Source organism: Mesoplodon bidens, assembly GCF_964165515.1.
Source record: "Mesoplodon bidens genome assembly, chromosome: 10".
Taxonomy (NCBI): Eukaryota; Metazoa; Chordata; class Mammalia; order Artiodactyla; family Ziphiidae; genus Mesoplodon; species Mesoplodon bidens.
In genome coordinates, this window is record NC_138172.1 from 72,134,535 (window position 1) to 72,155,670 (window position 21,136).

Below are 21,136 nucleotides of genomic sequence, written 5' to 3' on the forward strand. Positions count from 1 at the left end.
CCGGTGGCTTTTGAAGGACACACCAGTCCAGTGCTGCCAGCTGGCCTGACCCTGAAGGTGGTTCAAATTCTGGCATGGGCTCTGTGCTGTGAAGTGATGGTCGAGGTGAGGATGTGGCTGTGGTCCTAGCTCTGCCCTGATGCATCAGGTGAGCCTGGACTAGTCACCTTACCTGGGACTCAGTCCTTCCTCTGTTAATGAGGGGTGTTTCTGGAATCAGTGTTTCTCAAAACAGGGGTCTGTTGGCACTTGGGGTGGTCAGTTCTTCCTGTGTAGGACTAGTCCACACATTGTCCCAGGGGGCACATTCACTAGGAATCCCCACTGTCCCCCAAGCCTGCAAGATGGCCCCAGCCACTGTGACAACCCAAAAGCACACACTCATATCTCAACACATCCCCTAGGGAGACAGTGCCACTCCTGGCTGTGGACCACTCTCCGGTAGCTTTCCTGAAGAGCTGGGTGGCCTCCCTGTACCTCAGTGTCCGCATTTCAGAAATGGGGATTATAGGACTTCCCTGGTGGCGCAGTGGTTAGGAATCCGCCTGCCAATGCAGGGGACACGGGTTTGATCCCTGGTCTGGGAAGATCCCACATGCCACAGAGCAACTAAGCCCGTGCGCCACAACTACTGAGCCTGCGCTCTAGAGCCTGCGAGCCACAACTACTGAGCCCACGCGCCGCAACTACTGAGCCCACGCGCTGCAACTACTGAGCCCACATGCCTAGCGCCCGTGCTCTACATCAAGAGAAGCCACCGCAATGAGAAGCCCGCACACCGCAACGAAGAGTAGCGCCTGCTCGCTTGCAACGAGAGAAAGCCTTTATACAGCAACGAAGACCCAACGCAACGAAAAATAAATAAATTAATTAAATAAATAAATTTATTTAAAAAAAAGAAAGAAATGGGGCTTATAACGTGCCTGCCTCATTGGGCTATGAAGCTTACGTGAGATACTGCTTATAAAAATGGAGAATGGTGCCTGGCACACAGAACAATAAGCATTACCCACAGTCATCAATGTATGGAGCCCCCTCCCAAGTATCTATTATCCAATTTCAATCCTACATAGTACATGCCATTATTCCCATTTTATATCCTGGGAAACGGAGGACCTGAGAGGTGAAATAACTCGACAGATTTCAACAATGGCTCAGTGGGACTTCCCAGCCTGGCCCCCTAACGGCCCATTTGCGGGGGACATGACAAGGCCAGGCACTTACTGGCCTCTGTTATAGGATGTCTGTACTGTGGGGCTGGAGAAAGTCGGGACAGGGCCTGGGGCTGATTACCATCAGTTCCAGAAGACAGACTGGAGGTGAGGGCCTTCCTGCATCTGCCCAGCCACATGTTTCTCTGGCACCCTGTCTGTAAATCCAAAGTTCAGGTCAAGGAGGTTTTCCCCTTGCTTGCTTAAGATGGTTCTAAGGAACAGGACACGAGGGGCTGAGCTCAGGGGACCAGGTCTGCAAAGCAAGGAGGCTGGGGGCAGGGAGTCCAGAGTGTGGCTGGAGAGGTGGGCAGTCGGGGGCGGCTGCAGGAAGGGTATCGCACTGGCAGGACACTTCCTCCGTGATATCCTGGGGCAGCAGAGGAAGGTGGGCAGGGGACAGAGCCCAGAGCCCATAGCACAGAGAAGCCACAGAAAGCTCCGGGAGACCCCACGGGATGGCAGTCAGGCCCTTCCCTGCAAGCTCCCGCTCCTCAGCGTCCATGAGGCTCTGCCTCACCTCCACGTGCCCGCCCCCCAACCTCTGGCCTCATCTTGAGCCGCTACGTCCAGACACCCTGACCTTTCTTTTCCTCCCACCTCAGGGCCTTTGCCCTGTGGTTGGTTCTGCCTGGAATGCTTTTCACCCAGACTTTCCCACGCCTGTCTCCTCCTTATTGCGGGATCTTGCAGCAGCTCAGAAAGGCCTTCCCAAAACACCCCAGGTGAACCAGTCACACAACCCTGCTTCTTAGCACTTAGCGATGGCGAGAATTGTTTGCTGTTTATCAGTATAATGTTCTGAGAGCCTAGAACAGGGTCTGGCACTAAATAGGTCCTCGGTCAATATCAAATGAATGAATGAAGGACGGAGACACACTTTCCGATGGCAGGGAAACTTCGGTCTGAGGGGAGACACAGCCCCGCCCTCGGGGAATCCCCGTCTGAGGGGAGACACAGTTGTTTTTCTTGTGGCAGTAGTTACCAGCAAGTACTAAACAAATACATAATCCTTGCAGGCAGTGTGGCTGAGGAGCCACATGCTTACAGGACTGTCAGGGAAGACTTCCCATAGGAAGCTGCCTCTGAAAACTGGAGGCCCCACATCTTAGACCCGTCAAAGGGGTCTCTCCCTAGTGGACCAACACTGTCCTTTTAAATCAGAGCCAATCAAAGTGGTCACGCTCATATGTGGCTGGTGAGTGGGATTAGTGACAAACCCCAGAGATCTCTCACCACAGGTCCAGACACACCTATGTGACCACTCCTTTTTGCAGTATAAATACTTGTCTGCCTCTTGATTGGAGAAACATGTGGTCACAGGCCACCCTCTGCTTGGAACTTCTCCCCTCTTCTCTGACCTCATGTGCTATCTATATCCCCATTTATAGACTCCAGGACCATGGAATGGGATGCAGACTCACACTGCAGTCTGCCGGTGGCACCTACCTGGAGTTGTGCAGTGCACAACCTGTACAGCTGTGCTTAGCAGCACTGATAAACTCCCAGAGTCTCAGGACTGAAAGGGACATCAGAAAGCCTAAAGCACAGTCACTCAACTTTAAAATGAAGAGCCTGAGGCTGCTGGTGGAGACAAGGCTTTTCCAAGGCCATGCAGTGATGCCTCAGTGAAATGGCTGGGCTGTGGACCCACAACTCTTGGCGCTCAGAATGGCACCATGAGGTGTCCTCTGCCGTCCTCCCTCCCCTCCTCTAGGACTCTCAAAACGCCCCCTTCCCTCCCCTTCAGCACCCCCTGTGCGCCCACCCTGGTTCCGTGCTCTCATTCAGACTCAGTACATGCCATGCTTTGGGGTCTTCCTAGGTACATCACATCACCAAGCTGTGGCACCCATCACTGGTCCGCTCAGAGTGGGGGGCCCCCGCCAGAGTGGGTCCGCATCTGTACAAGGGTTAGTAATGGGGTGAAGGGAATGACGAGGAGGTGGGGAGGACCCCCATGTTTCCTGGCAGAGTAAAAACACAGAGTCAGACACACTTGGGTAGGAGTTGCTCTGCCCGCCACTCTGCCCCGCCAGGGCTGTGACCTTGGGTGGTCCACTCAGCCCTTCTGGGCTCCAGATGTCTCGATGATAAAGGGCAGTAAAAATAACCCTCATTTCTCCCCCCACCCCTCACCCCAGCCTAGTAAGGATTACATAAGGTAATTGATGTGAGGGACCGAGCTTGGCTCATGCCATGGCTGCACCTGCCCCTCGGAAACAAGCCCTCCTCCTGGAAGCCTTTCTCAGCCTCTGTTCTGCATGTGTGCTATGGCGCTTCCCCGTGGAAGCCGTTTAAAGGCAGGAACTGCTACTGGGAAGAGAGAAAATCTTTGGCACAGCTCAGCCATTACCAGAGATGTTTAACCAGCCCGCGTTCAAGGCAGAAGGACGTGCGTGAAAGCGTTTTATCTTCCTCCCACAAAGGGAGAGCAGAGCCCTGTGCCAAGCTGAAATGAAGGCTTGATTTTTTAAAATAGACATTTAGGATTCACTGATGCTTTGCTGACCCCCAGTCAAATCACGACATCAAGGAAAGAAAAACTCCATTTTCTGCTAAGATGTTGAAATGGCCCTTTCCAATTAAGCAGTGGGCTCTGGGAGGGGGAGCCCAGGCAGGCGGCCCAGAGCCGTGTCTGCTCATCTGTGTGTTTCTGGGTCTGTGAGCACCTCGGAGCTGAGCCCACGTGTGCTGGGTGAGGGGGCTGGCCTCTAAGCCATCCTGCCCTCTGGGTCTCCCACCAGGCTGGGTCCCTGGCCGTCCCTGGGAGGGATGGGAGACCTGTTAGTTAGCAGTCTCTTACATGTTTTGCATGTATCAGTAGGTCTGATCATCTACTTTGAATTAGCAAAGACCAGGACTCTCACAAAATTGCCCACAAAACACGACTACGTGCTAATAACACCATCCATCTGAAACCCACCATTCCCCAGCTCCCCATGGCTCCCTGTCTGTCAAGAGAACACAGACTCATCTATTAAGACTCAGCCCAAGGGTGGTAATTAAAGCAACAACGACAAACACTTGTATGTCTCTTCTGCTGTCAGTCACCGCTCTAGCTGCTTTCCGCATATTAACTCATTTCATCTTTGGGTAACTGGGATGCTTCAAGAATGGCCACAAATCCTTCCCACTCTTCCCACTGGAGAGTTTGAGTCTCAGTCTTCTCACTTTGAACCCGGGCAGGCCCTGGGTCCACTTGACAAGTACAATGTGGTGGAAGTGATACTGTGCCAGTTTCTAGACCAGACCTGAAGACACTAGCAGCTTCCACCTCCATCTCTTGGTGCACTCTCTTTGGCAGCCCTGGGCCTCCATGAAGGAGTCTGACTAGTCCAAGACTGCCATGCTGGAGGGACCATATCCACGTGCTTTAGTGGACAGTCCCAGCTGGACCCAGCCTTTCAGCCGTCCTGGATGAGGGGCCAGACACGTGAGCGAAGTCATCTGGGACCTTCCAGCTGAAGTACCATTGAGTGACCTCAGCTGATGCCACGTGGAGCAAAAGCACCAAGCAGCCAAGCCCTGCCTGAGTAACTGACCACAAAATCATGAAGTATAATAAAATGGCATGGGGCTTCCCCGGTGGCGCAGTGGTTGAGAGTCCGCCTGCCGATGCAGGGGACACGGGTTCGTGCCCCGGTCTGGGAAGATCCCACATGCCATGGAGCGGCTGGGCCTGTGAGCCATGGCCACTGAGCCTGCGCGTCCGGAGCCTGTGCTCCGCAACGGGAGAGGCCACAACAGTGAGAGGCCCGCGTACAGCAAAAATAAATAAATAAAATAAAATGGCACGAGTACTTTGTTAGGCAGCAGTAGATAACCAGGACAACCTCCTGAGGCAGGTCTAATGGCATACCATTTGACAGCTGAGAAAACTGAGACACAGAGAAGTTAAGTAGTTTGCCCATGGTCACACAGCTAATAAGTGATGAAGCCAGGATTCAAAACCCAGACAGCCTGGTCCCAAAGTCCATGGTCCCTCTTCTCTGAACCCTAAATTGACTACTATTCCACTGTCCTAACATCTCTTGAACTTACCCATTGGTAAATCTTCTCCCTTACTGGATGCAAAGGCTACTGAAAGGCAGATACCAATTCTTAGTCAATGCATAGCCCTGTCCTGGGACAGAGGAAGAGTGCTCAGTGTTTGCTGAGAGTGGAGGGGGGTGGGGGATGGATAGATCGATGGACTGATGGATGAACAGATGAATGGGCTTGGATAGGAGAGAGCCTGGAGAACGTGGAGGAGCTAGAACTGTTTGGGGTGCGGGCTTATTAGAGGTGCCATGTGAGGATCAGCATGAGGGAAGCAGAGGAAGACCACACACCAGGCAGAGGGGTGCAAAGACTCCCTTGACTAATTGTGTGGTTCCCCACCCTCTCTTCTCCAGGGCCTCACGAAGAGTCACTCTTTGAGGCTAAAGATCAATTCTGAAAAACACTTCTAGTTTAGTGTTATACGTTACCTCCATTCTTTTTTATCCCCCAGCACAATTTTAACAAGGACCAAAAACTTCCACTAATAGGTATGTCACGTGCCTGAAATGTCTAGCCACCAGCTGAACACTCATTTTACCTCTGAATGTCCTGATAGCCCAGGCAAAAGGGAAAATACATTGTAGTTAAGAGTTCCCATTTGGGGGAGATTTGCTGACCTCTTGGATCCAGAACCAGCAACCCCAATAACTACCTTGCAGAAGGCTCACCTCTGACCCTCAGGGAGGGAGTCCCTCCACACTCAGCCTCTGGACGCATGCACCCCATGTGTTCACCACCAGTCCACCCTGAATGCAGTGGTGCTTATTCCTAACTCCTCCTCTGCTGTTCTCAAAAGGGCACGGGCTTGAGTTCATTCGTCTCTCAACCATGAATCCTCAGTTCTGCAGATGCTGTGCTTATTGCCAGAATAGTCAGTGACCACAAGGTCTTCCAAACCTCTGGAACCTTCTGGAGAAACAAGAGTCCCTGGGCTCCTCCCACCAGTACTCTTCTCTTTAAGATTCCAGGCAAATAAGAGGATTTCTATTATCTTGTCCGAGAATATTTTTCCGGGAAGAATGGTTATGCTGCACCTCAATGGAAATTTCCACTGGGGCTTTTCTGTTTTCTGGAACCCATTACACAGAGCAGCATTAAATTTACAGGATGCAATCCCTTAGATGTGGATGGTTAGGTTATATAGTTCACAGGAGCAGATAAAAAGAGGCCAACAGACTCATCTGGAGAGATGAAATTTCTCCTGCAAAGAGGATGGTCTCTGCTCAGAGTTCAGAAAGAGAAGTCTGTCCTTCCAGGAGGGATTTATTGCATAGATGGCTCTTACAAAGGATGCTGGATAACATAACAGTTGACCCAGAGATGTTTATTGTCTCATTAACCTCCTGAGAGTGACCAGGACAGCAGATTCTGAGCTACTTAGACAACCAGAGCGTCGAGAACAACCAGGCACAGCAGTGGCCCCTCCTGCCCTGCCCTCACCAGCCTCTATCGCTTGGCTTTGCTCAAGGCAGGTAATGAACAGACTTGAGGAAAATGCTTAATCCCAAGCCAGATGCCACATTCACTCTACCAGGTCTCCTCCTTGCCACCTCCCACCCCAGCACGCACATGCACACACGCGCGCGCGCGCACAATTTCCCCAGTCTCTGTGTTCATGGAACTAATCTACTTTGAGGAACATGTGAATCACTGAGCAAAGACAGAGAGAAAGCTGAAGATAAGTTATTTTTGGAAGGTTGTCATTTTGAAGCACCAAAGGCAGGCTTCTCCAGGGTGGGTGAGGCTGTAGAAGTGACAGGCAGCTGGGGCCATTTTCTCTTTCCTGGACAGCCCTCTCTCCCACACTCTGGACCTTTGCACTGTCTGTTCCCTCCACCTGGGATGCCCTCTTCTGATCTCCATCTTTTCCTGGCAAAATGCCATCTGCCTCTCTCGAGGCCCAGACATTCCCGATCTCCCCACCCCAGCATAAGCTCCCCTAGCTTAGGGCCCTTACCTCTCATGTCATAGAGTTGCTTCATGGTAAACAGTGTGGACTCTGGAGCCAGTGGCCTGGGCTCAACTTAAGACTGCTACTTACTAGCTGTGGAATAGGGAAGAACAAATCTGACTCCATATTGGATCTGTTTCTTTTACTTTCACGTTGGCATTCCATTGCTTTTGCTACAAGAATGTTGCCTGTAGCTTGAAATATACAGGATAGCCCGTTCTCAAGGCTCTGACCTTTAAAGGTATAACACTGTTCCATTCATATAGAGATAAAAAGTTGCAGGACAAAAGCATTTGTTTTGTTAGAGGTTTATAGGAACATCGTGAGGAGACCTACAGGGACAGCTGCAAGGACAAAGGATTCTGACACCAAGAGGTCTGCAGCAATCAATCACACCCCCTCCTCTTTTACTGTAAGAGAAGCCTGAATTCTAACGAGGATAAGATGTTTCTCTGCGATGCTAGTCCACCATCTTCTCCATTTGCTGGTTTTCTGAATAAAATCACTATTCTTTGTCCCAACAACTCATTTCTCAGTTTATTGGCCTGTCATGCGGCAAGCAGTACAAGTTTGGACTTGGTAACAGCTGTGCAACTTTGCACAAGTTACTGAATCTCTCCATGCTTTAGATGTCCCTTCCATGAGATGAGGAAGGTAACCATGTCTACCTGATTAGGGCTGTTGAGAGAATTTTAAAAGCAATGACTGTAAATTGCTGTCTTTATCATTATCCCTGGGGACTGCGTGCTCAAGGCTGGGCACTCAAAGGAGCTTGGAATGCCTCCTGAACTGCAGTGTGGGAATAAGGAATTGGCTGCAGTCCACTAGGGAAGTGGGGATTGAGAGACAATAATGCAGTTGGGGCAGCTCCAGGAGTAATATGGGGGCCCAGGGATGGGGTGGGGCTGGAGGTCCTGCCCAGAACACCCTGTCTCTACCACACCCTGAGATTTTCCTCAGCACCGGCCCCCATCTCCTCCTCCAGACTCGGGGACCATCTGAGAGCAGACTTGAAAGGGAGCTCCTGCCTCAGATCTGCTCTGCAGGGAGCTGCAGCATTGGTAGGCTGGAAAATGTTCACAGTCCACTCTTTGGAGAAGGGGAGGAGTGACTGTGATTTACAGTGTCTGCCAACTTCCAAGGTGTAAATACTCCCAGCATGGCGGGTTTCAAGCTCCTGACACGATGTCACTGAATGCAGAGTTGAGAATGGATGGGCAGTTCCCTCTATTACATGGCAATTTCACTCTATGCCTACAATAGATGTAAATAACCTGAAGCGCATGGATCAGAGTAAAATACACAGAATTAGAATGTAGCTAAATAATGACAAAGTAACAGGTTTTAAACATATATTACATTTCTTTTTGATATAATAATTTAATATAATTTTAAATCATGGTTGTGTTTAAAAAGTAGCTGTCAGGATGCCTGAAACGGTTGGTTGTTTGGCCTGAGGTGACCCAGCACTGGAGCCTACCCGGCTGTTTGGTGGGGCTAATGGCAGACTCTGGGAGGGCTCAAGCCAAGGAGTACTTCCCAGAACTTCTGCTGCCAGTGTCCTTGTCCCCACGGTGAGCCACAGCCACCCCCCGCCTCTGCAGGAGACCCTCCAACACTAATAGGTAGAGCAAATGAATCTAAAAAATTATATGGGGTCCAGTTCCACCCTGAAGTTGGCCTTACAGAAAATGGGAAAGTAATACTGAAGAATTTCCTCTTCGACATATCTGGGTGCAGTGGGACCTTCACTGTGCAGAACAGAGAACTTGAGTGCATTCAAGAGATCAAAGAGAGAGTTGGCACATCAAAAGTTTTGGTTTTGCTCAGTGGTGGGGGAGATTCAACAGTTTGTACAGCTTTGTTGAATCGTGCTTTGAACCACGATCAAGTCATTGCTGTGCACATTGATAATGGCTTTATGAGAAAACGAGAATGTCAGTCTGTTGAAGAGGCCCTCAAAAAGCTTGGAATTCAAGTCAAAGTGATAAATGCCGCTCATTCTTTCTACAATGGAACAACAACTCTACCAATATCAGATGAAGACAGAACTCCATGAAAGAGAATTAGCAAAACCTTAAATATGACTACGAGTCCTGAGGAGAAAAGAAAAATCATTGGGGATACTTTTGTTAAGATTGCCAATGAAGTAACTGGAGAAATGAACCTGAAACCAGAGGAGGTTTTCCTTGCCCAAGGTACTTTATGGCCTGATCTAATTGAAAGTGCATCCCTTGTTGCAAGTGGCAAAGCTGAACTCATCAAAACCCATCATAACGACACAGAGCTTATCAGAAAGTTGAGAGAGGAGGGAAAAGTCATAGAACCTTTGAAAGATTTTCATCAAGATGAAGTAAGGATCTTAGGCAGAGAATTTGGACTTCCAGATGAGTTAGTTTCCAGGCATCCATTCCCAGGTCCAAGCCTGGCAATCAGAGTAATATGTGCCGAGGAACCTTATATTTGTAAGGATTTTCCTGAAACCAACAATATTTTGAAAATAGTAGCTGATTTTTCTGCAAGCGTTAAAAAGCCACATACACTATTACAGAGAGTCAAAGCCTGCACAACAGAAGAGGATCAGGAGAAGCTGATGCACATTACAAATCTGCATTCACCGAATGCCTTCCTGCTACCAATTAAAACTGTGGGTGTTGGGCTTCCCTGGTGGCTCAGTGGTTGAGAGTCAGCCTGCCGATGCAGGGGATGCGGGTTCGTGCCCCGGTCCGGGAAGATCCCACACGCCGCGGAGCGCCTGGGCCCGTGAGCCGTGGCCGCTGAGCCTGTGCGTCTGGAGCCTGTGCTCCGCAACGGGAGAGGCCACAACAGTGAGAGGCCCGTGTACCACAAAACAAACAAACAAACAACAAAAAAAACCTGTGGGTGTGCAGGGTGACTGTCGTTCTTATAGTTATGTGTGTGGAAACTCCAGGAAGGATGAGCCTGACTGGGAATCTCCTATTTTCCCGGCTAGACTTATACCTTGCATGTGTCACAACATTAACAGAGTTGTCTATATATTTAGCCCACCAGTTAAAGAACCTCCTACAGATGTTACCCCCACTTTCTTGACAACGGGGGTGCTCAGTACTTTACGCCAAGCTGATTTTGAGGCCCATAACATTCTCAGGGAGTCTGGGTATGTTGGGAAAATCAGCCAGATGCCGGTGATTTTGACACCTTTACATTTTGATCGGGACCCACTTCAGAAGCATCCTTCATACCAGAGATCCATGGTTATTCGAACCTTTATTACTAGTGATTTCATGACTGGTATACCTGCAACCCTTGGCAATGAGACCCCTGTAGAGGTGGTGTTAAAGATGGTCACTGAGATTAAGAAGATTCCTGGTATTTCTCGAATTATGTATGACTTAACATCAAAGCTCCCAGGAACTACTGAGTGGGAGTAATAAACTTCTTGTTCAACTTTAAAAAAAAAAAAAAAGATGCCTGAAACTTCAGCAATTGGTTCTCCCCTCATTAGTAACCCTGATACTCTTTGTAGCACATACCTACCTCAGGACCTTTGCACCTACAGTCTCCCCAACATGGTATGCTCTTTCCCCAGATAACCCTGTGATTCCTTCCCCACTTCCTTTAGCTCCAGCTCAAGCACCACTTTGTCACTTATTAAAAGATATTCTCTGGCCATTCTATTTAAATAGCAGCACCCTTTCCCTCAGTCCTTCCTAACCCCCAGCTATGCTGTATTTTCCTCCAGAGCCCTTGACACCATGGACACTCTATTTGTTCATTCATCATCCATCTTCCCCCACTGAAATCCCCACAAGGACAGGGATTTCTGTCCACTGTGTTAATTGACCCCCAGTTAAATTATGTCTGATAGCAGGTACTAAATATAGATCCATAGAATAAGTATCTACAGCTGTCCAGAGTCTACAAGGTGCAGCCACAATTATCTCATCTGCTCTTAGCAGCAGGGTGGTTATGACAACTCCCATTTTACAGAGAACTCCTTCCCCTACCACAGAAGGTATGAGGTTTGGGGATAAATTGACTTCCCCAAGATCACAGCTAGCCAGACAACCTGCCAGACCAGTATTCCATTCTTGTGACCACAAAGCTGGGTTCTGCTCTCAATACAGCAATGCCTCTCAGAAAAGCAGGAGATCTCCCCTGGGTGATGCACCCCTGAAGGCCCAGGATTCACAGTCACACTATGTATTACCTCTCTTGAGGCCCCAGTGAAGTTCCTGGGACACATTAACTGCTCAATAAACAGGTTTCTAAGTTGAAGTCAGACAAGTTCTTTTCCCAATGCCCTCCCTCACCCTCGCCCCGCACACTCCCAAAGTCCCATCCCTCCACCTACAAGATCTCCTCCACCATTGGGAAGCTCTAATGAAGCTCTAGGATGAAGCTCTGTCTGCTAAGGTTTAAGACATTTTTTCAGGTCAGATGTAATTGCAAGCATCCTCATCTCCTAGCACGCTACCTGGCACAAGAACATGCTCAATAAATAAATTTGATTGAATAAAGCGTGTGTGTGTCTGTGTAGGTGAAGAGGATGAAAAGACTGCTACACTGACGGTGGGGTTTCAGGTACCCTATGAGGCAGGGAAAGGAGAGAGGGTCCTCTGGAACCACAGTTCTGGGAGCACAAGGCCGAGAGGCCAGGAACCTCCCTTCCCTGTCAGTCCTGAGACAATGGGTCTGTCCCAGAATTTAAAAATGGGTTGAAAGGGGAGCAGAGGGAGCAGTTCCTTTTTCTGATGACTGGTGGGCCCAGCACCTGCTCAGGTCTCCTTGTTATTCTTAGAGGGGATGCTCTTGCCTGGCAGGGAGGAAGGAGGGCGGGAGCTGGTGGGGAGGGGCGGGGGAGCTGGGCTCCGCAGGTCGGCTTCCAGAAAATGAGATGTCAGCTGGCAGGAATGAATTAATAAAAGGAAGCGGCCCCTGCTGACCCAGACTCATTCTTGGTAAATCTTGGATTCTGGAAGTTTCTCCATGGCCTCCACTTCTTCTCAGGGGAGCACTGGAGGCCGGGTGTGGAGGAGTGGATGAGTGTGCAGGTTGAGGTGGGGTTTTTAATTATCTGCTCCCCAGCTCTTCCGAAGATTACCTGCTTGTAAAGGGGAAATACTGACTGTTTCCTGGACACGACCAGAGGCAAGCTGGGGAGAATCCAGGCCTTTGGGGAACCTTGGGAAACAGGAGCTGGTTGTGTCCTCCATGATTGCAAGGCTTCCCAACCTTGTCCAATGCTACCAATCACCTGCTGTAATCGTTAAGCAATTCAAATTCTAGGCTATGGCTGTCACATTAGCAAACATCAGACTCACCTGGAGAGCTTGTTCAAACAAATGGGGGGCCTGGGCCCTGGCCCTGGCGATTCCGATTCAGTAGCCCTAGTGTGGGACCTGACTGTGCAAGTATAACAAATCCCCCGGTGTGCCGGGTGCTGGTGCTCCTGGGACCACACTTTGAGACTCACTGCCCTAGGCCAGCTCGCTGGACCAGAATCTCTGGTGGGGGGGCGGGGAATCGGTGTTTTTCACAGCTTCCCAGGTGATTCTCAGGAATCACCAAGACAGTTCAGGAAGCTGCTAAAATGTGAGGGCCACCTGCAGCCGAAGCCCCTGCGACCCTTGTTATGAGGCAGATTCCCAGGCTCTGCCTCAGCTCTGAGGACTCAGAACCTCTGGGCGGTGGGGCCCAGGAATCAGAATTTAACCATTACAGTTTGAGAGTTCCGACCCTATAAACAGAGGAGTAATCACTTAGTTATCAAAGTGAACGCCAAACCAGGCTGTTTTCCCGTAAAAGAACAATCCAAGGTTCGGGCAAGCTCGAGTTGCCCTGGGAGTCTCAACCTTCACCCCCAACCCTCCCAACCCCGGAGAAGTTTGGCCGGAGCCCTCTGGACCCTGGGGCTCTCTCTCTCTTTAGGTGCAAGAGCCACGAGGCACAATTCCCCAAGCACGCCGCCCTCCCTCGCGTTGCCGTGCCTTTGTGGCTTTGCACAAGCTAAGGTCTCAACCGGGCTGCCCTCTCCGCCTCCTGGCATCTTTCACATCTCAGCCCTCACTCATCCCTCCCTGAAGCTCAGTGACCTCCAGCCCGCAGGCGCGCTCTCCCCGGACTCGCACTCACCTTGCACGATTGTCTACTACTGCACTTGCTGCAGTGACGGGGCCAACGTATTGAAGGATCACAGCCGTCCCCACCTTCCAGGGTGTTGGTCCTGCTTGGTGATGCCTCTGCTGCACTGGCCGCGGATAACAGGCAGGGAGGCACATTGGGGCGGTGCTACTGAAACCGTGGTTAAATCCACTTCACTTGCCTTCACTAATCCAAGTCGTTTTAAGACTCGCCTGTCCTCCAAGCGGCATGTAGCCTAAACGGTAAGATGTTTGCCCCAATTGTTTCCCAGGAACTTGGGGCCAGTTGCCTGGTTCAAGCTGAGCAGGTTAAGACCGGAAGGGATCCCCGACCCTTCAACTAGGCATGCGCGAGCGTCCTTGGTGAGCGTTTGCACGTGTGGAGGCATATAGTTAAGTTACGCCTGCACAGAACAAAGCTGATCACACCTTTTTCCAATCACCTTTCCCCCACGCCCCCAAGCCTGAGACCGCCCTGCTTCTTTATTCTTTATCCCATAAATACCCCCGAGGCCTTTGCCTTCAGGTGGGCGCATTTGAGATTTCTCCTCCTGTCTCCTTGATTGGCTGCCTTGCAGATAAACCCTGTCTTCGCTGCAAACCCTGTGTGTCTCAATGCTTTGGCTTTCTGTGCATTGGGCAAAACAAACCTAGTTTGGTAACACTACCAATTGTGGAAGCATGACACAGGTGCGCTGGAGTTCTGGAAAAAGCAGACCCATCTAGAGAGCATTTTCTAGAGGGAAGTGGAGGTTAAAGAAGATTTTTAAGGAGTTTGGGTATCTGCTGTGAGATGTAATTCCCACCCCACTCCTCCCCCTTCCAGAGAATCTTCAGCAAAACTGCTCATTATTTGCAAAACCTTTTGGATGCAGGTTTTCCTGTATCATTACCGTGATGCTGTGCTGATATGCTCCTTAGATGGAGTCAAGAAGGCCCATTTTCAATGGGTCCTGACACTCTGTACTGTCCTGTATTAGTTATTGCTGCTTGACAAGTTACGTTAAGACTTAGTGGTTTAAAACAGCAATAAGTATCTATGGTTTCTGGGTCAGAAATTTGGATGCAGCTTAGCTGGGTGGTGCTGGCTCAAGATTTCTCATCAGGTTGTAGTTAAGATGTTGGTCAGGGATACTTTCATCTGAAGGCGTGGCTGGGGTCGGAGGAGCCCAGGAGGAGAAGCAGTGGCTGCCCACGGATCCCTCACATGGCTGCAGAGCTGATGCTGGCTTGGCAGGAGGCGCTGTGTGCCTCAGGGTGGCCTCTTCCTGGTTGCACGAGTGCCTTGAAGCTGGCTGCCTTTCCCCAGAGTGAGCAATTCAAGAGAAAGAGAGGCAGACAGAACAATGTCTTTTATGACCTAGCTTTGGGAGTCACACATTGTCACTTCCACTACATTCTACTGACTAGGAAAAACATCACCAAGGACATCCCACATTCAACGGAATTAGGCTCCTTCTTTTGAAGGGAGGAGTACCAAAGATTCCGTGGGCAGATTTAAAAATACCCCAGTTGTCATGTATGGGAGACTGGGTACCTACCTCTGGTACATAGGAGATGCTTACTAAATGCCTGGTGAACTGGACAGACAGACCATCTTTCCCTAATGCCACTCTGAAGCTGAGATGGAACAGGAAGCAGCGGTGACTGGCCTGGGGCAGCACTGTCTGTGGGCATCTCTAGCTGTCCGATGCTGCTCTTGGCTGCCGGCCTATCTGGGACATACAGAGCAGCCTTTCGTGGCCTGGGTCTCTGACCAACAGTGTCCTTCCTGCCCTGTGCACCCCTCTGACTCCCAGTGTCCTGTGTGTGCCTCTTACATGACTCCTGTTGACTCTAAAAGGCCTGGACAGGCAGCCACTTCCACATGGGGTTTGCTTCCAGGCCTAGATTCCTTCTAGAGGGAGACTATTATTCCACTGTGACATGGTAGGGTTAGATCAAGGGGGTGGGAACGACCTTCCTCCAAGGCTACTACAATATGGATATTAATCAGACCAGCTCCTTTCCTCATAGCCTTTATATGTACATTTCAGCCTCTAAGACTTTGCTTGTGCTGTTCCCCCACCCAGAATACCCTTCCTTGTCCTCTCTGCCCTGCTAGATCCTGCTCCCTGGGAGGCAGTGTGGCACAGTGGAGAGAACACAGGCCTTAGAATCTAAAGGCAGGAAGGAACTCAAGGCTCTGCTTCACCATACAGTACTTGAGCACCTTGGACAAGTCAGCCCATGACCTTTCTGAGCCTCGATTTTCCCCGTTTGTAAAATGGGGCTATTATACCACCTTAGGGTATAATAAGTCATTTCTAGGCTTAAATGAGAAAACAGAAGGGAGAGTGCTCTTTGTGCAGCTAAAGCACTAGAGGTAAGGAATCTTTATTTTTCCTTTTCATTCTCTTGAACCCAGCTCAGTTCTAACTCTCCCAGGAGAACCTCTTCACATTTATGAATCTTTCTAGCCATCACGTTTCAACCACACAGACCTGCACTTAATTTGACACCCTCAAATTTTTCTTTTCATTTGTGTTAGGCCAGTTTCTGACATGGAGTGTTGAGTCCAACAGGACTTGCCTGTGTCTCTACCACAGCACACAGCACAGTGCTGGGTCCACATGGGTGCCTGGACCATCCATGCCCACAGACCACACAGGGGCACGCTGATTTGGGGGGCTCCGTTTTGTATTCTGCTGTCTGTCATCCTCTCAATCCCCGTTTAGTGGAGATTCTGTGCAGCCGGTCTCCAGCTTCCATTTAGTTTCTAATGGCCCACGCCTGTTATTCTCATCAAAGAACTGCCTTTGGGAACTGCTTGGTCCAAACTTGCAGTGAACCAAGTGCCCTCTCTGGCTCCCGGCAGCCCTTAGTCAATGACTGACCTGTGCAGAAGTCTGAAAGCCCAGCTGCCTTGCCTTAGAAATGCAGAGGTGTAATTTATGCTCCAGAGCTCCCGCTGGGATGTGGACTGAAATTACACCTTGCCTTGCCTTCCTCGTCCTGCCTCCCCGACTCCTTTCCAGCTTCCTAAAAACATCCTTTGCGCATGAATCCTCAGCTCTGGATTTACTTCTAAGGAACCTGCCTAAGAGATCCCCATCCAGGCTCCCATAACAATGAGCACAGTGGCATTGATGAGCCACGTGGACCAAGATCTGCAGGAAGGAAAGGGAGGGAAGAAAACCACGTCTCTTTTCCTCTTTTGGTTGCTTCCTGATCACCACCAACGCCACAACTGGGGAGAAAAAAGAAGTGACTCATTTTCAGTTTACATTTTCTTTAACATAACAAACTCCCGCTTTTGGAGGCTTAATTGGATCTATTCTTGGATGTGACAAAAAGTTAGTGGGAGATGAAAGGGGCACATCAAGGAAAAAAAACATTCCAAGTGAATAATTTAAGATCACATCCATAATTAATGGCATTTGGCATGTTTCCCCTGGAAGCCTAATCATAGCGTGGAATGTGCTAATTAGAGCAGTTTGGTGCAAATCAGTCATTGCAGGTGTGGAAAAGCTGCCTCTGTTCTTTTCAGCACTGGTGGCGGCTGTGACACTGGATCCTCAGGTGGGGCGGGGCTTGAGTAAATGATGGAGCTCCGTTTTGAAACGTCTAATGGTGCGAAATGAGTTTCTCTTCTTGTTGAGGAGGGGGACATGTATGTGGTATGTGGTGTTTGATGGTGGGACACGGCAAGTTGGAGCTGGAGAGACATTTTAGGTTAGTTCTTTGGGGAAGACAAGAGAATGAAACAGGGTCAGAGTTGGAAGGAGGGAAGTGAGGAGAGGAAGTAACTCCCCCAGCCCCTGAACCTACCCAACACCCAGTGGGATAGGGGAGATGACCTGTGGCAGGGCCAGGTGCACCTCGGAAAAGGTAAGGCACCAGGGCATCTTTGGTTTACTCTTTCGTGTCCACGCTCCACCCCAGGAGGCTGAAACCACGCACTCAGCCCTGCCTGATGTCTGACTTCTGGTCAGATTTAGCACATGGGAGCCCCTATTAGAGACTGGAGGGAAGGAGGGAAGAGATAAGAGAGCTCAGGTGACTTACTTCCCATCTCCTCCCTCCTCCTTGCTGGGATCTGCCTGCCCCCTAGAGCTGAGATTCCACTTGTTGTAGGTCAGCCTTCTACTCACAGCCTTCTCGTCCCAGGGTCTTGCTGACCTGGGCTGCAGGGCCTGGGGCATCACATCCCCACCCTTCCCAGCCTGGTCTACAAGTGCTCCCCCTTGTGGTTCCCGCTCTACCTGCACCTTTGTAAACACCCCTTTAATAAATTCTCCTCAAATGATCCTTAATTTGAGGGTGACATTTCTTAACAGTTGTGTCAAGACCCTGAAAAAGAACGAGTTCACAAGAGTGACATTCTTTTTAAATGGAGCTCTCTCCCTTAAAAGCCAGTGTTTGGCCACTGTTCTTTGGCAGTCTTTATAAAATGCATCCGTTATTTCCCTGCCGTCTGAAAGAGAAGTAACTACACATGATTGAAAAGCTACCCTTGCTAGTTCTTTATGAACTTCAACTGTTGTCCCATGGTGGGCACTGCAGACTTTGGCGACTGTTATGGTCTGAATAGTGGCCCCCCAGATTCATATGTTGAAGCCCTAACCCCCTAATACGACTGTATTTGGATATAGAAACTTTAAGGGGGTAATTAAGGTTAATGATGTCATAAGAGTGGGTCCCTAATCTGGTAGGACTGGTTTTCTTAAAAGCAAAGGGAAAGACACCAGAGCTTTCTCTCTCCTCCTGTGCCCACAGAGGAAAGGCCACGTGAAGACACAGTGTGGAGACAGCAATCTGCAAGCCAAGAAGAGAATCCTCACCAGAAGCCAACCATGCTGGCACCCTGTTCTTGGACTTCTAGCTTCCAAAATTATGAGAAAATAAATGTCTGTTTAAGCCACGCAGTCTATGGTATTTTGTTTTGGCAGTCTTGAGGCAGGAGATAGATGGGCCCCAGGTTAGACATTTACAACTGGCCTCCCATTTACATTTCATGGGGCAGGAAAAAAGTGGGCTTTGGCCTGGGCACTAGCCTCCTGTTGGCATTTCCTGAGACAGGAGATAGATGGGCTTCAGGTTAGACATTTAAAATCAGCCTCCTGGGACTTCCCTGGTGGTGCAGTGGTTAAGAATCCGCCTGCCAATGCAGGAGACACGGGCTTGAGCCCTGGTCCGGGAAGATCCCACATGCCACAGAGCCACTAAGCCCATGTGTCACAACTACTGAGCCTGCACTCTAGAGCCCAAGAGCCACAACTACTGAGCCCACATGCCACAACTATTGAAGCCCACGCACCTGGAGCCTGTGCTCTGCAACAAGAGAAGCCACCGCAATGAGAAGCCCGCGCACTGCAACGAAGAGTAGCCCCCGCTCGCTGCAACTAGAGAAAGCTCGCACACAGCAACGAACACCCAACTCAGCCAAAAATAAATAAATAAATTAAAAATAAAATAAAATAAAATAAAATCAGCCTCCTGTTTACTCTCCAAAATGGAAGAAACTACAGAGACAGGGTAAATAGCCAGGCTTTGTCTCTTGTGGATGCCTTAAGATAACAGTCATGGCAAGAACAAAGAGGGGTAAAACCTTGTTTGAATAAAGGATCAAGGGATCTCTGCTTCCCCCCTCCTTGGGGCAAGGGAGACACCACACATGCGCAGAAAGGCTCCTTGGGGGTCAAAAGTCAGAGGACAATGCTAGGCCATAGTGAGTCTTGCTTCTCCCAGATGCCTTCACATCAAGATCCACCTTGGTTGGGCTTCCCTGGTGGCGCAGTGGTTAAGAATCTGCCTGTCAACACAGGGGACATGGGTTTGAGCCCTGGTCTGGGAAGATCCCACATGCCGCAGAGCAACTAAGCCCGTGTGCCACAACTACTGAGCCTGTGCTCTAGAGCCTGCGAGCCACAACTACTGAAGCCCGCGTGGCTAGAGCCCATGTTCCGCAACATGGGAAGCCACTGCAATGAGAAGTCTGTGCACCGCAACGAAGAGTAGCCTCCGCTCACTGCAACTAGAGAAAAGCCCATGTGCAGCAACGGACACCCAACGCAGACAAAAATAAATAAATTAATTAAATAAATTTTTTAAAAAATGATCCACCTTGGCTGAGAGGTGCGTGTGCACCTAAAGGGAGGGTCCTGAGACAAAGTAGCCAGGGGGACAAAACAAGATGATTGGCCAGAAGGAAGACAAAGACCTGGAAAACTGTCCCTCTATAAAGGATTTAAACTTCCCAAAGGCACGACTCTTTCTGAGTTCACCCATGCGTCTTTCCACATGCACTCTGCTTTTCCAGTAAACTTTTTACATTTCTATTTACCTTCTGCCTGCTTTCCTGAATTCTTTCCTGACAAGGCAGGCAAGAACTGGGGGTTTAGGGTGTAGCCTCTGGCCTCTGTGGTCTAGCAGTTAGGACTCTCGGTCCGGGAACTAAGATCTTGCTTCCAGCTACTGCTTGCTGCAAGCTGCTGCTTACTGCTGCGTGCGTCCGAAATCAGTCTGATCACAGACTAATACAGAGACTCCAGAATATAGGACAGTTTGCCCTTGCCCTAAGTGGTTCCAAATTTCATGCTCACCCCACTCTGGTTTTATAGTTTCTTTGCCTTATCTCTGAGCTATTACTTCCTGTGGCCAATAACGTCACTACCTTTAGCACAGCTATCCCTTACTCACTTAAATCTTACTTGTTTCCTAGTACTAAACTGTCATGTGAGACCAGAAAAATAAAGCTTTATGTCTAAAGCAAGAGTTCATAGGTTCTGAGTGAGGGTCTGAATTGCTCTTCCTTGAGTAGCGCATGTATTTTAATGCAGAGACTTTATCATGAGGACTTTTTAAATGCCCGGAAGCCATTTTTTTCTTACTCTGGAATCCTTGTTATATTCTTGTACAGCTGAGGTTGCCGAATCAGTGCCCTAAGGAAAAACGTGGTATCACAGTAACTTCTCTCTTTTCTTTTCTGAACTGGTTAGAACACAATGAAACTTCAAATCTTGTACGATCAGGTCTTACCTCACACCTGAGGATCCTTTGGCTTGAAATTATTAGAAACTTGGTTCCTGGCCCCTGCTACACGCCCCCTGGTAGGAGAGGGGCCTCTGGATTCATTTAGCCCAGTGGTTTTGATTAGCTCTCAGGCCTTGCATTAGCCATCCTTTGTCTCGGCCTGGACGGCCCTGCAGCCAGTTGATAGGGGGCCGATTTTATGAGGCAACTCCCCTCCAACCTCCTCGGCTTGTAATGCTCATTGGCAGAGACAGCTAATCGATTGTTGCTCCTTGCCAGCCCCCCAGATATCGACTCAGGTCTTGGGAAGACTTTATAAAGAGTCATTGGGGGGAATCTTCCAGTTCAAATTGAATTGTGGGCCATTAAATCTCTTTAGTAAAAGACTGCACCTCATATCATATGCCAATGCACCTTCTGAATTTTTAACCTGCGCAAGAGAACAACCGCCTTTCCTACAGCCATCTCAGCAGGTTCCAGGTTTTTTTTTTTTCCCTCCAGCAGATCTGGTTAATTGTTATGGATTTTCCAGCAGGTAAAAGAATTTGGAGTTTGGAAAGAGCAGGCTTTGTTTTTTCTTCTAAAGAAAACCAGTTCAGGTGGCTCTGCCTAGAGACACAGGAAGGAGGGAAGAAAGAAGGAAAAGGAGAGAGGATGGGACCTGGGGTGACTGCCCTCCGGGGCATCTCAGACAAAACTGGCTATTGACCAGATGCCACACGTGTGCACCCCACACATGCAGCTCAACACACACAAGCAGACCCACATGCTCACACACACACACACGTCCA

General features: G+C 49.6%; 1 protein-coding gene and 1 long non-coding RNA gene across 2 annotated transcripts in view; one reads left to right on the plus strand and one right to left on the minus strand.

The window, feature by feature from the left end:
- Positions 1-21,136, minus strand: part of LOC308624101 — a 296,768-nt gene that overhangs the window by 218,928 nt on the left and 56,704 nt on the right. The gene's annotated exons all lie outside the window — the stretch shown is intronic.
- On the plus strand, positions 7,852-10,919 carry LOC308623773 (GMP synthase [glutamine-hydrolyzing]-like; the record flags this gene model as incomplete). The annotated part of the gene is given in 5 exon segments (XM_081246465.1): positions 7,852-7,860; positions 8,192-8,267; positions 8,811-9,262; positions 9,266-9,873; positions 10,118-10,919. Coding segments are annotated over 5 exon segments (1,647 nt in total). The 3' UTR covers positions 10,620-10,919.